We start from the raw sequence: 13,468 nt of genomic DNA, 5'->3' as shown, positions 1-13,468 counted from the left end.
GTGAAGCTGTAGAGGCTGTAAAGGCTTCCATGCTGGACGCTTTTTCAAAGTGATTTAATGCATTTTTATAAACAGAGAACATTAAAGTTTTGTGGTGTGGATACTAATTTGAAATCAAAAATTGATGATAAGTTATCAAGTGAAGGATCCCTGCGGCGATATACGTGTGGTAGTCCTCGATACGACTTTTATCAGAATGTCTTAAAGTCCCTGTTTATCCCCCTGAAGTATCTACGACTCCTCGGATTTAGAGATTCATAAAGTTTGTTTCTGACCCGAACCCACCACGTTGCGAATAAAATGCATCAAATCTAAATTACTAGAAAGGTACCCACGCACAGGATACACCTATGTGCGTAGCATAGCTACCTTAACGAGTGACTCGGTAACCTAGACGTGTAACTTTGCCGAGCAGATCATCTGGAAAATAACAACCGCGGGCGGAGTGACGCCGTGCGCTTTTTTGTGTGTGTCTTACTGCAATTTGCTCGGGTTTTTGCATCGGTCGAACATGGTTACACCGCAATAGCTACCTCAAAGTCGAACGGACAGGTCCGGCACCGATGAATCACAAATTTTCAACAAATAAATGGCGCATCGTAGTAAGCGCGCAATACTTGAAGTAATCCCGCAGTCTTGTAGGCGCTAATATGCGGTCCGTGCCGACCGCGACCGCACTGTTTGGCGCAATGCGTGAAGTATTGATGCAGTCTTGTAGGCGTTAGCATGCGTTTTGAGTAGGCCGCACTGAGTTACTGCGTTTACCTTAACGCCTGCGTCTTGCAACTGCTTACCTTCTGCAATATAAAACCATTCGAGTAACTTCTAAAGCACAGCGCCTTAGGCACAAAGCGCTCTGAAGGTTGAGCGGTTCATCTGTGAAATGTATGTTGAATAGAAGTCGGGAAAAATTGTTGGCATTCAAATTTTGTCAAATTCTAAAAAAATTTCATATTTTTTTGCAAAAAAACGAAGTAACCTGCAAAATATATGCAATGTAAAATTCGAACATTCATATTTATTGTATGGAGAGATTGTGTTTATGGTTTAATATATTTTCATGCAGTTAATTGCACAATTATTTAATCATTTTTGTTGCATTTCGCTACACGAGACGGCAAAACTGAGGAACGGCTAGTGGTGGTGGGTGAAAGGGGGGAAGGAGTTGTTTGAGGGGGTGGAAGGAGGACAATGCTTTTCCTAATAATTTATCTACTTTTCTACTCCAGCGTTTAAGTCTCCTAATAAATATACTTTCAAAAAAGCGTTTATGCTGAAAAACATGATAATGCATGTTTTCCCACGACAAATTTACACATCACAGTTTTGACACAGTGATCTGAATATCGTGCTCAAAACTTTCTGACGAAAGAAAATTTGCTCGTTTTCCAAATCATTCCCTACACCACCGAAACAACCAATAGCCATTTTAGTCACACTGCGCATTTAATTAATTGTAGCCTTACTTACTCATCCTTCTCTCGGAAGAATGAATTTTTCTCAGAAGTAATATAAGTGAACAAAAGTTGAGATTTTAAGGAGGTAAGTTTATTTTTTGGATTTTTTTCCTCCTCCTCCCCTCAGGAGAAGTCTTGTTTTGCAGTTTTTCTATGTTCTTTGAACAATTTTTCTCCTATGCTCTGCAATTGCTCAGATTTCCATAACTCATTTTTCCCCCATGACTCCCCAAGGGCATTATTGACCATGCCTCTCTTTTCATATCCCAAAAACAATTTTTGCAGTCTCCAAGAGGAGTCCGAGACTTCGCGAAAACGCGACTGCACTGATAAAAATATTTGTGTTCTTGTGTTACTTTTGGTTAATAGATGAAGTGAAACACAAACCAGCACAAATGTTGTGTTGAGTTTGGTACAGTTTACGGTAAACGTGAGGTATCGTTAACGGCCTTTTTTGGGCCCACCCTAAAATTCCTCAACTCCGTTATTGAAGGTTTATACATTTTACGGAATGCATTATGGTTTGGTCATTGGATTGGGATCATAACTCAAACAATATGCGGTCTTTTTCGGTCACATCAGAGGAATACGTTCTGTTTTTATGCTCTAAACTGCAGTGGGAAAACTTTCTCCGTGACGATTTTTGATAACCTAAATTCCGTTTGATGGAGGATGGTTCGATGACGTTTTTCAATGAATTGTACAATCTGTAACTAATGTTTCATTTTATTGATGAATCATCCTTCTCTAACAATTAAATTCCGTCACGAAGTATTTTGTTCTCTACCTAAATCTTAATACAACATTTGTAGGAAAAAACAATTTTAAGCAGAACTATTTAAACTCCTCCTCGTCATCTTCGAACTCCTCGCCGTTTTCGAGTCTCATTTGTATTTCATCAAATAAATCCATTGAGTTCTCCATTGCTTGCAGACCAGACAGTGCCAAATCACTCGGTTCCGTGTCCACAAAATCCCAGTTTTCTACGAAAAAAAAATTAATCGCGTGTGGCTGCCCTAGATTGTATTTTTTAGTGAACTTCCTCACGACAAAATTCTGCCGTCGACTGTTGTTGCGGCTGTAAAGAAAATATATTTTGAAAACATCATTATATGTTTCTGCATGCAAAAAAACAGCAGTTGCTGCAAGTGCAGTACCGTCGAAATGCGATCTCTGAAAACGCCTTGATTCGGAGAGGTGATTTTTTGGACAATGCCGACGAGAATTTGCATACACGTCATTTAAATGCAAAATGTTGCTCACGTAGTTAAGACTTTTTTCAGCTGTATAGAGCACCTACAGAGACAGAGTAAGAACACATCAAAATATGGACCTCTTAGGACCCAAAAGAACAGCCCATCTTCGAAACCGAAAAATGTCACTGCCAATCTTTAAAGACCAATATCAAACCAGCAGCCTCATTGTTGAAATCTATGTCGTCACGACAAGAATCAAAAATCGATATATTGCACGGCGCAGATAGGACTATGTCTTGTCTTATTGTGCCAACATATCCAGTTAAAGTTTCAAAAATCCGGCTGCAGAATGGCTAAGAATGCCCATAAACGAGCGTATTTTTCGCAAAAAGTAGTAAATCTATAAAAAATGATAAAAAACCGCAAACTCACTTGATGCTAGGTATACTAATTTAGAGACGCGTTTCGGGGCGAGATGGCCCCATCTTCAGTCGGCAGCGAACTCGGCCGACTAAGGATGGGGCCATCTCGCCTCGAAACGCGTCTCTAAATTAATATACCTAGCACAAGTTAATTCGCGGTTTTTTATCATTTATTATAAATTTGTTTTGTGACTGTCCCCTACAAAAGTTTCTAATAAATCTATGCCAGAAGTATGTTAATTACATGATTTACCAACGACAAATCGTAACAATTATAAAAATAAATCTCTCTGGATAATTTGAATTCATAGATTGGCTGTCATTTAGGGTCCCAAGAGCTCCATCGCCCAACCTCAAAATTACCGACGTGTTCGTGCTCTCTTTACGTAGATCTTCCAGCGCTGTGAAGCTCTTTTCGTCGCTCCTCTGACGCAAGGGCATATCTCGATTTCCACATGAGCCCCGGAGAGCATAGAGTTATACGGAGAACAGGGCTCACGTTAAAATTATTGAGATACGCCCTTACGTCAGAGGAGCGACGACTTGTGAGCCGACATGGAGCTAAATATAAGCTTATTAGCTACAGCTAATCTACAAGAACCAAGCATCAAAATACGATTCTGTAACCAGCGCAATTGACTCATGGTGGAAAAATACTTTTTCCGTGACCTCTCTCACTTAAAAATCCAAATTTCAGGTAGGTAAACATCCCAATTTTCGTAAACATTTTAAACCCCGATCAATAAAATGGTCAGATAATTCCACAACCAATACAAATTCATCACCAGAAGCTACTTTTTTGCTTCAAAATCGTAGCTTGCGACGCGTAACCGACTGTACATTTTCGGTCCTCGAAGTCTCACATTTTTAAATATGACGGGAATTTGTCAAGGTTTTTGCATGAACAGGTTCACGGTCGTCATTATTTTCGACTTATGACCTCGCCTCCTATACCCTTTGGCCCTGTCATTTTTTCATAACCTATGGTTGCACAAACTATTCCTGTTATCGTAAAATCCCTCATATAACGTCTCTCTTGTGTCTTTGATGCAGAAAATGTTTCCGTGAATATTACTAAAGTCCCTGTCACGTAGAGGTAACGTAATTAGTTTGCATACTTTTCGTCCAACCGAGGCTCATCAAATTGCAACTTTTTTGGTTGTCTGTACAATACATGAAGTACTCGATGTAAACCTAGAATCAAAATACATCAATATTACAATGAAAAATTAAAATCAAAAGTATATAAACCCAAAAATAAAATGTTGTAGTGCTCATTTACATGAATTATTTTTATTTTTGCCCCAAAATTATCCATTCTGACTCACAGACTCTCCTGGGGTATTAGTAAGTAAGGACAATCATGCATGTGACTTCCTGCATACAAGCGGCTCATGACTTTAACAATATGGCCGAATGCTTAGGGTAAATGGTCCCTACGATACCTACCCAAAAATCTCCCCTCAAAAAGTTATGTTTCCCGTAGAAAAAAGTGCCCCGTTAGGTTAGAAAACAACTTTGGTCAAGTTTCAGAATTGTAGAAAAAGTCCAAGTGCTGCCGCATCACAAATCGTCGCCCGGTTGACGAAACGGCGTAACTACACTTGGAAATCATCCCGAAAAATCATTAAATTTTATGGACGACAGGGTTCACTGCAGTGTGTAGTTACGCCCTTTTGTCAGAGGGGCAACGATATGTTTGAAATGTACGGTTTTACAAAATTGATGAATTTCGATGGATTTATGATGTTTTTAGGGATGAAAAAGTAACGCTAGAGCCCCACAAATTTGAGTTAATAGTCCTCTAATAGACAAATTTGGATATAAATTAAACTTTTGGGCGTGCAAGGGTGCAAGCATTTTCAAAAATTTGGAAACTTGACCAAAAACGCTATTCAGGCGCAAATGAGTTACATGTCAGCAAGTTGACTAATTTTTAAGGTTTGAAGGAATATTACCGGCGTCCTAAAAACTTGAGGTTGACTTCTAATAGACTTATTTTTTGATAAGAATGAGACATTTGGGGCTGCATAATAAAAAGGTTGATTTTAAAAATGTGTAAACTTGATCGAAAACGCTATGTAGGTGAAATACGGTTCAGCGAAATGATTCATCGTTTATGGTTCGTGGAAATATTGCTGGCGTCATATATAAACTGAAAATAGTTTACTTCTAACAGGCTGTTTTAGACACAAAATCATAGTTTCGGTCCTAGAGACAAAATAGTGTAGAAAAATCCTAAACTCACCCAAAGGCGTAATCTCGAGCCTACTTACCTTTTGAATATTTTTTTTCGCAATCTTCAAAGGATGCGGGAAATGTTTGCTGGACATTTGGGAGAAGGGAGAGAAGAGCAGCAAAATCCAAAAATACTGCACTGGAAAAAAACCACATTGGATCTAGAGTCCAGACTCTTGAAAACATTGACAATAAAAAGGACTCTTGATTCAATCAGATTTAAGCTTAAATCAAAAGGAAATCCGCTCAAATTAAGAGGCTTGGTTTAAGCTTAAATCTGACTGAATCAAGAGTATTTTTTCTTGTCGATGTTTTTAGAAGTCTGGACTCTAGATCCGATGTGTTTATTTTTTTTCCCAGTGTGGAGTGATTTTCTCCAAAATCAGACATGCTCTAATTTTATCTTTATTGTCATGGGAACGGAGTTCCCCATGATATTATTGTCATGGGAACGGAGTTCCCCATGATATTACAATCGTTCCGTTGCTTTCGCTATGGGATTCCCTATACCTCTGCGACCTTGAGCGTTTCGCCCAGTCTCCGATTTTTGGTTGATTTTCCGATGTATCAAAAACCGTTGTATTTTTTAGCCAATCATGTCTCTACGTCAAGTTGTGTTGATTGCTAAAATTCGCTTTCAGCGAGTTTTTTTCCACCTCGAGATGTCGTGTCTGACTGGTAAATCTGCGCAGAACCACGAAGTTCCGTTTTTAGGCAAATTCTTTTTTTTGGGAGGTTTTCATTGGCTATTTTTCGCCATCAGTTTTCTGTTCGTTGGTGCAAAAGATCGCCTACCTCGTTGCTCTTGAGAAGCCGCCATTATCCCACCTCAAATTTTAAACATAGATATAAAGAAATAATAACCATCGTACAAGGCGGAAAATTGTTCTGGAGGACCCGTTACGGATATATGAGCCAAAATCAGAACTCGATTGATGGATTTAATCCATGAATACAGAAATATTGCCCCAGTTTACTGCCGCGATCGCAAATGCATTCTGACATGAACCTTGTGACACATGACAGCATAGGTAAACAATGTCTCACAGAGTAATGGGCTTGATCCGTTTTCTCTTACCACGCCAGTGGCCGAACCGTTGAAATCTCAAGGACGTCTTTTGTGAAGCCCCGCTCAGCGTCCGAGATCACTTAACTGTTCTGTTTTCTCCCGTCGCTCCTAAACGGCGAAATGGCTCAGCCAGCAGAGACACCATTCTGGCAGTGAGAGTATTTCACTTTTCGTGCGAGCGAGGGTTCGAATCTCGCAGGGGACAGTTAATTTTTACTGGTTGTATTGAAAGTTTTAGACCAATCATCAAACAATAATTAATACTTGGCAACTTAGGAAGCACATAGGTCCCTTATGATGCATATTCGGGCATATGTGTAGAGTAAAAATATCATACGTAGGGTGTCCCAAAAGTACCGGGACTGGTTCTGTAACTTCAAAAGTAAGATAGATACAGACATGATTTTGGACTTGTTTTGAAGATCAAATCAATACCTATCGATTAAAACCAAGATCAGCTCAATCGCATAAAAATTGACCGAGTTATGACAATTTGAAATTAGTGAGGAAAGTTTACCCCTACGGTTTTTAGGAAGATTTTTCGCTTACCAGGATTCAAAAAGTTAATATTCGTATCCACTTTCCTCCGAATCTTCCATAACTTCCTTTTGCTTTTCAAAGTACCGTCCATCAAACCGGATGCACTTTTTCATTCGCTCTTGCCACTTATCCAACATTGTTTTCCTGAATTCTTCCTCTGGGATGGAGTTGAAGAAGTTTTGAATTGCATTCTGGATTTTTGTCTTCGATACGAATCTTCGTCCGCGAAGCTCCTTTTTAAGCGTGGGAAACATCCAAAAATCACATGGAGCCAAGTCAGGGCTATAAGGGGGATGAGGGATTGTTTCAACTCCATTTTTACTCATAAATTCACGTGTTAAGCTCGATGTGTGAGGCCGCGCATTGTCTTGATGGAGTATCCACGAAGCTTTCAAGTCCGACCGTTTCCGGGAAATGTGCATTCTCAACTCCTTTAGTACTTTGCAATAATACGCACTGTCAACTGTTGTGTTTGATGGTACAAAATGTTGATAAATGACACCTCGAAAATAAAAAAACACAATAAGCATCACTTTATCGGCCGACTTTTCGATTTACGGCGATGAAGAATCTTCCTTAAAAACCGTAGGCGTAAACTTTCCTCGCTGATTTCAAATTGCCATAACTCGGTCAATTTTTATCCGATTGAGCTGATCTTGGTTTTAATCGATAGGTATTGAGTTGATCTTTAAAATGAAATCAAGATCATGTCTGTATCTATCTTACTTTCGAAGTTACAGAACAAGTCCCGGTGCTTTTGGGACACCTTACGTATACTTTACGCCGAAAAAGCGAACCTGAAACTTAAATGCGTTAACTTCCGAAAACCATATATAATTCAACGAAAATAAATAATTGGTACATAACAGCTTTCTTGTATGCAAAGAAAATAATTAAAAATGTTAAAAAAGAGATGTCAACACAAAATTACATAGCCCCTTCAATTCAGAAGATACTACAAACGAACTGTACCTTAACATTTTCATATCCCAGAAGCTAACGTTCCCATGACGAATATTGCTATCGCTAGCGATTGCAAAATCCAACTTGTTTCTTCTTATTTTTCCTCCTCTTTACGTTACCGACAGAATTTCACCCTTCCCATATCACGTGCGTTTTATGACAAGAGCATCAAACTGTTTCCCCTCATCCTTTTTAGATCGCAACAAAAAAAATTATTCACTCCAATGCTCCCTAACGCCCAAACTCCCATAAAATGTTTCAAGCTAAAATTAGGGGATTGTAAAGTTACACAATTCCAGATTCTCTCCTGTACTTTCATGTACTAAGTCATGCTCCAATAGTGAATTTTCATGGACAAATCGATGCTAATGATAAAAATACACCTGAATCCAAATCTGGCTCGGGTCCTATGTATGGCACAATCACATCTTCTTCTTTCCACGTTCCATTGTGAGCGTTCACGACCATAAATAGCAAATACTGACTATCGGAGTAATCAACCCGAGCAGGGAAATCAGCATCTGAAGAAATGAAATTCTAGTTGGATCCAATGTAAGAAAACTATTTGGTATGAAAAGCTTGTATAGAACAAAAATATTTACTTCGATGGGTCCATTCCTCTCAGGTACGTCAAAAAATGATATGAAAAGCTTGGAGGACAAGGCGCGTACCTAAGTGGAGTTTTTGCTTTTCCGAGGAATACGTGTTTGGAGTTACAAAATTACATGGAGCCTAATGGCGGGAAGAAAGTTCAAACTGATTTTTTGGTGCTTAAAAATTGGAAATAGGGAGCGAATTTTTCACAGAATATGCATTAAGACTAGTTTTACTTGGATATCATTCAATCCACAGTATCTCAGTTTTTTTTCAAAACCCGCATTTATGCGCCTTGTCCTCCAAGCTCCTCATATCAACGGTGTAGGTCGGCAATCACATAACTCGGTTTCCGTCGTCAGGAGACTTCCTGTCATACTTTATTTTTTAAACGGAAATCTACACAACGGCAATTCTTTTAAACTGATGATTTTTCCTCTATATACAAAGAAAATTCTGCAAAAACTTCAAGGAATGATGTCAATTTGTTCTTTTTTACAAAATAACATAAAGGCGGAGATTTATAGACACTGCAAACGAGATATGTGATTGCCGACTTACACCTCGATATGTGATTCTCTCCGTCTGCATCCATAAATTCAATGTACCTATGAGAAGGTACACGGCAAGGAGGCTGGCGTGGTGCGACAAGGAACTCCGTAAGTGACTTGTCGCTCCCTTCCAAATATACTCACTACGGAATCATTATCAATTATTTGTACATCACATTTCCATAGCATTCTATTATACTATCTATTCATTGCAACCTCTGGTTGCTTGTCAAAAGAGACAGAGTTTCTTGAGGACATTTCAGAGAAATTGCTCTTACGTTCATGAATTGAAACACACAAATAAATGGATCTATTGTTAGCAAGAGATTCAGCCGATTGAGTAGCCTCTTGTAAGATGAAGTTATGAAAATGACGATGGCCGTATCAAAAAGTCTAAAATTCGAGATCAAATTGGAATAAAAGAAGAAAAATTCGATAAGCAGCCTAGAGTAGAGCATTGACGCGCCTTGCGCCATAGCGCCTTCAATTTTGCAGACGCAACATGGACATCCATCAAGCACGAATAGTTGTATCTCTGCGCCGTCATCAAAGCGCATGCTTTCTTTGTGCTCCATATCCAAGTTCTCGTTTAAAATTGAACGCTAAAGAGTAGATTCCAGACTTTTTATGTGCGTTTCCATCGTGATTTTTGTGTGGTTCTAGCATCAGAAAGTCTACCCACTTGACGGTAAATCTTGCGTGCAACAAAACCATTGTTCCTGTGAAATAACAGGGAAGATCCAAATTCAACACGCATGAATAGTTTGATTATGAATGCGGACTATGGATGAGCACTCCTTTATTAAACAGGGATGCTCCTTTATCATCATGACCTCAATTTTTAAGAGCTTTTTTAGATCTTAAGAGTTTATTTTAATCCAAACGAATGACACTAACGTATTTCATCCAAATTTTACGTGGTTTTACACGGAAAAATACCAACATATGGTTGAAAACCTTTTGATTTTCCTAATGCGTGCTGCTCAGCTATGCACACGGTGGTCATTCCGTTAAGCTACTTAATGGTCATATGAGCAGCGCTCGCCACCGACTTCGAGGACCATTAACACGAACGCAATTGGAGGTTGACTATCTTCCCAAGAAACTCTGTGATTTGGATTTTGGATTACTGTGGTCATTATGATTTCAGAGCACTCGGACAAAAGCAGACTCCTCAATCAAACAAAGCCTGTCTATTTAAACCGACTCACACGTACTCGTACACTGAAGAGCTCAGCGCACAGTTGAGAGAAATTCAATGATCAAATCAGAGATTTCACCATTAAGATTGAAAAATCATACCTGCAATAATTAAAGTGTAGTAATATTCTCCTCCGTCAGGCCACGTAATCATTTTGGGCTCAAATAGCATATCGTCTGGTCGCAGATAGACCCCTAAGTCTACAATGGTTTCATCCTCATACAAAACCTAAAAAGACCGGCACAAAATATATTTCTTAGTGTAAGCTGGTGATTTTTATGATGCGGCAGCTTTAAGGAGTTGCAAGACCTGCCGAGGGCATTATAGAAAACGGAACCCCTTATGAATTTTTTTTACCATTTCTTTCTTTTATGCACTTTAAAATATCGCATCGGTAAATATTGCGGGCTTAATTTAAACTTTTTGAAAATACTGATTGAACCATACTGTGGGCTTAGATTATGTTGCACAGATACACAATACCGAGAGCTCAAATTGCACGCAGTCTTTGAACCTAATAAGTAGGTTCTGTATTCGTATCCTGTATTCTATATTCTGTAGGTTCGAGTATTCTGCCGTGCTGAGCAGGAACGCCGTAAAATCATGAAGATTTTCCCGCGTTTTTTGAAACTTACCACTTTTATAAAATAAAAACTGTTGTACCCATGCAACTCAAATTTTCAGGTTAAGTTATTGATAGCATTTGCGAAAGAATTCTGTAAAAAAAATTGCCCCAAGGTACACAAGTTTTTCTGCCATGATAATGGCGTTTACGGCGTTTTTGCGTTGCACGGCAGTATTGCGTAAATCATTAATGTCAACTTTTTTTATCCCCTTCCCTCCTATCTATGTAAGACACCTGTAAGACGCCCCTCCCCTCTTTTGAATTATGTAAGGCTGGCTCGTAAATCCCCTTCGCCATATTTGTCAGAAAATAACAGAAAAATCCTGGCAATAGCTGCGGTAAATTATTATTATGGTAAAATATTATTTTTGCTCTAAAAGGCAGAGTTACGTAAAACTGAGTTTGACATCCCCTCGTCCCGTCCCAATCTTCGTTAGATCCCGTGGGACAAACTCAAACCCCTCCCCTTCCTAAAAGGCTTACGTAATATTTGAACAATCCCAATTGCACTTCTGCGCAGTTGGTTACATATACTACTGTGCTAAGGAAATCGCCGTATGAACATTTGAGAGTTGCCAAATTTTCTCCAATAAAATCTCTGTTTTGAAAGATAGTTATGCATATTTTTCTTTAAAATTTTCACATATTTCAGATTTATCTGCGAATAGTATTGTCTGAAAAATTGGAATACAGATATTGATAACTTTTCCAATAAATTCGTATTCTATCGAAAGGAGACATGGCAATGTCTGATGGCTCATATGGTGTTCTTCCTTAACACGGCAGCATAGGAAGTGTTTCGGACTCAAAAAGCGTGGACTTCCTCGTGCTTGCAGTTTGCATAATTTTACACGTAAAGTTAAATTGGGTACCTCTAGTAAATGCTTCGGTGATTTATCTATGATCATCGGCACGATTTTACACTGCTTCAAGGCGTAGTCGATGCTGAATGGATATACCTCCTTCGGGCCCCAACCGAGCGTAACATTGGGGTCCATAGTCGTTAAGTCCCAATCCTTCTTAGCCCGTGACTGACGAGGTAGTTGGGACCATATCATCGTTGCTAGTAATATGGTGAATACTGGAATACAAAATCAAAAATTTACTTTTCTTAAACTCTCATTTAAAATTAACTCAGCTTTTATGAAATTCTATAGTGGTATTGACTTCTTGTTTCACTGAGGAAAATAGATTGATTGACATGATATGAAACCGCTAGACACGCATCCTCATCGAAACTTTACACGAATGTTAAATACATTGAAAAGGATACCTAGGTGCTCCTGGAGTCTTCTTCAGCCCTAATATTGCTCAAAAATGTAACGTGCTTGAAAACATCCCCACGTAGCTTTTAATTACCGTTTTCTTATTTCTTTCTCGCCAGCTTTCACAAAAAGCATGGAAAGCAAAAAATATTTGAATCGCTGGGTGCAGAAAAGGTTGCTTGCAGAAAGTGGTTCTTGGTTGCGGTATCTCAAAATCTCTGTCATGTAAAGGAAAAATGATTTAGCTCCTTTATAGACGGGTTTTCGAGAGCAAGTGCGATCAATGCTGAACATGCAACAATCCTTTAATTTAAGTTTTTATGTCTCAAAATATATACTCACAGCACTCTTGACGAGAAATAAAAACGTACTTGGCAGAATTTTTTTCCTCGTATAATCGCGTCTGTGTAGAAATTTTATAACACTCTGTTCTACAGTAACTGTTAAAAAGTGATAGACGGTACAATGCCCAACCATTTGACAATTGTTTACATTGTAATCGATTATTTGATGTTTATCCATCATGTGTTCTTATGTTTGTTTTATGCAAACGATTTTTAATGACTAAACGAGCGTTGCAAGTTAAGTTCACCTCAAAAATGAAAGCCAGCGATGGATGTCTCACACGATACTAAAAATAATATATACTATCGAGACCTAATCGACCATTATTAATCTAGTGAATCTCATTAAGCAGCTATTACATCACTCTCCATCGTCCCATAAAGCGAGGCTGCATTTTTACTTTAAAGTCCGAGTGATGATAAGAACCTTTTTAGTCGTTGACAGATCCTCTAAAAATGGAACCACTATTAAACTGATCCAACAGAAGAGAGTAGGGACTGAAGCCCATTATACAGCTAAGACAGTAATATTCTGATTGAAATACTGTAATTAACAATAATCTGAGCGGTTACATTCATATTACCATACTTTCCGCATCGTTTAAATGTTACATTGCGGAAGTAACGAAAGAGTTTACCTACTTCAAAAATACTGAGCTATGCAACTTACGGAAAGAATGATTGTTAGTTGAACTGGATCCCTGATTGAATGCTATCTCCATTGTGAACCTAATAGCCAATCCTCGAACGGCACGGATACCACATGCATGGTTGAAAGCACAAGAGTGTGGCAGCACTAAGCACAACAATAAGGCAGCTAAGAAAAAAACGAGTGTTGAATTGAAATCCCTGTGGCCTCGTTTCTCATTGAGGTTTTAGTGTCACCAACTATTTGCAGTTGTTGAAAATTTCTTCGTTATGGCACTGATTTTTGACGAAATTTGATCATCTTCTTTCCCCGGTGGATTGTTACCAATCTGTTGATGAGATATGAACATAGATG

The 13,468-nt window shown here is 38.7% G+C and overlaps 1 protein-coding gene across 5 annotated transcripts; it reads right to left on the bottom strand.

The window, feature by feature from the left end:
- Positions 1-2,167: 2,167 nt before the first annotated feature.
- Positions 2,168-13,338, bottom strand: LOC109036199 (phosphatidylethanolamine-binding protein 1). Of its 5 annotated transcripts, none has more exons than XM_072298523.1 (6): positions 13,136-13,338; positions 11,729-11,937; positions 10,333-10,459; positions 8,269-8,406; positions 4,194-4,269; positions 2,168-2,535 (listed from the first exon to the last, which is right to left on the bottom strand). In XM_072298523.1, exons 1-6 carry the CDS (start codon positions 13,185-13,187, stop codon positions 2,292-2,294), a joined length of 846 nt encoding a protein of 281 aa, XP_072154624.1. In that variant the 5' UTR covers positions 13,188-13,338; the 3' UTR covers positions 2,168-2,291. The 5 variants fall into 5 exon arrangements, with proteins under 5 accessions (XP_072154624.1, XP_072154627.1, XP_072154623.1 ...); XM_072298526.1 differs by lacking the exon at positions 13,136-13,338 and adding an exon at positions 12,714-12,856; XM_072298522.1 differs by lacking the exon at positions 13,136-13,338 and adding an exon at positions 12,493-12,707.
- Between the last annotated feature and the right edge of the window lie 130 nt (positions 13,339-13,468).

The sequence above is a fragment of the Bemisia tabaci genome, chromosome 3, assembly GCF_918797505.1.
Source record: "Bemisia tabaci chromosome 3, PGI_BMITA_v3".
Classification (NCBI taxonomy): Eukaryota; Metazoa; Arthropoda; class Insecta; order Hemiptera; family Aleyrodidae; genus Bemisia; species Bemisia tabaci.
The sequence above is the reverse complement of the archived record's forward strand: the minus strand, read 5'-3'. Positions and strand labels throughout refer to the sequence as shown.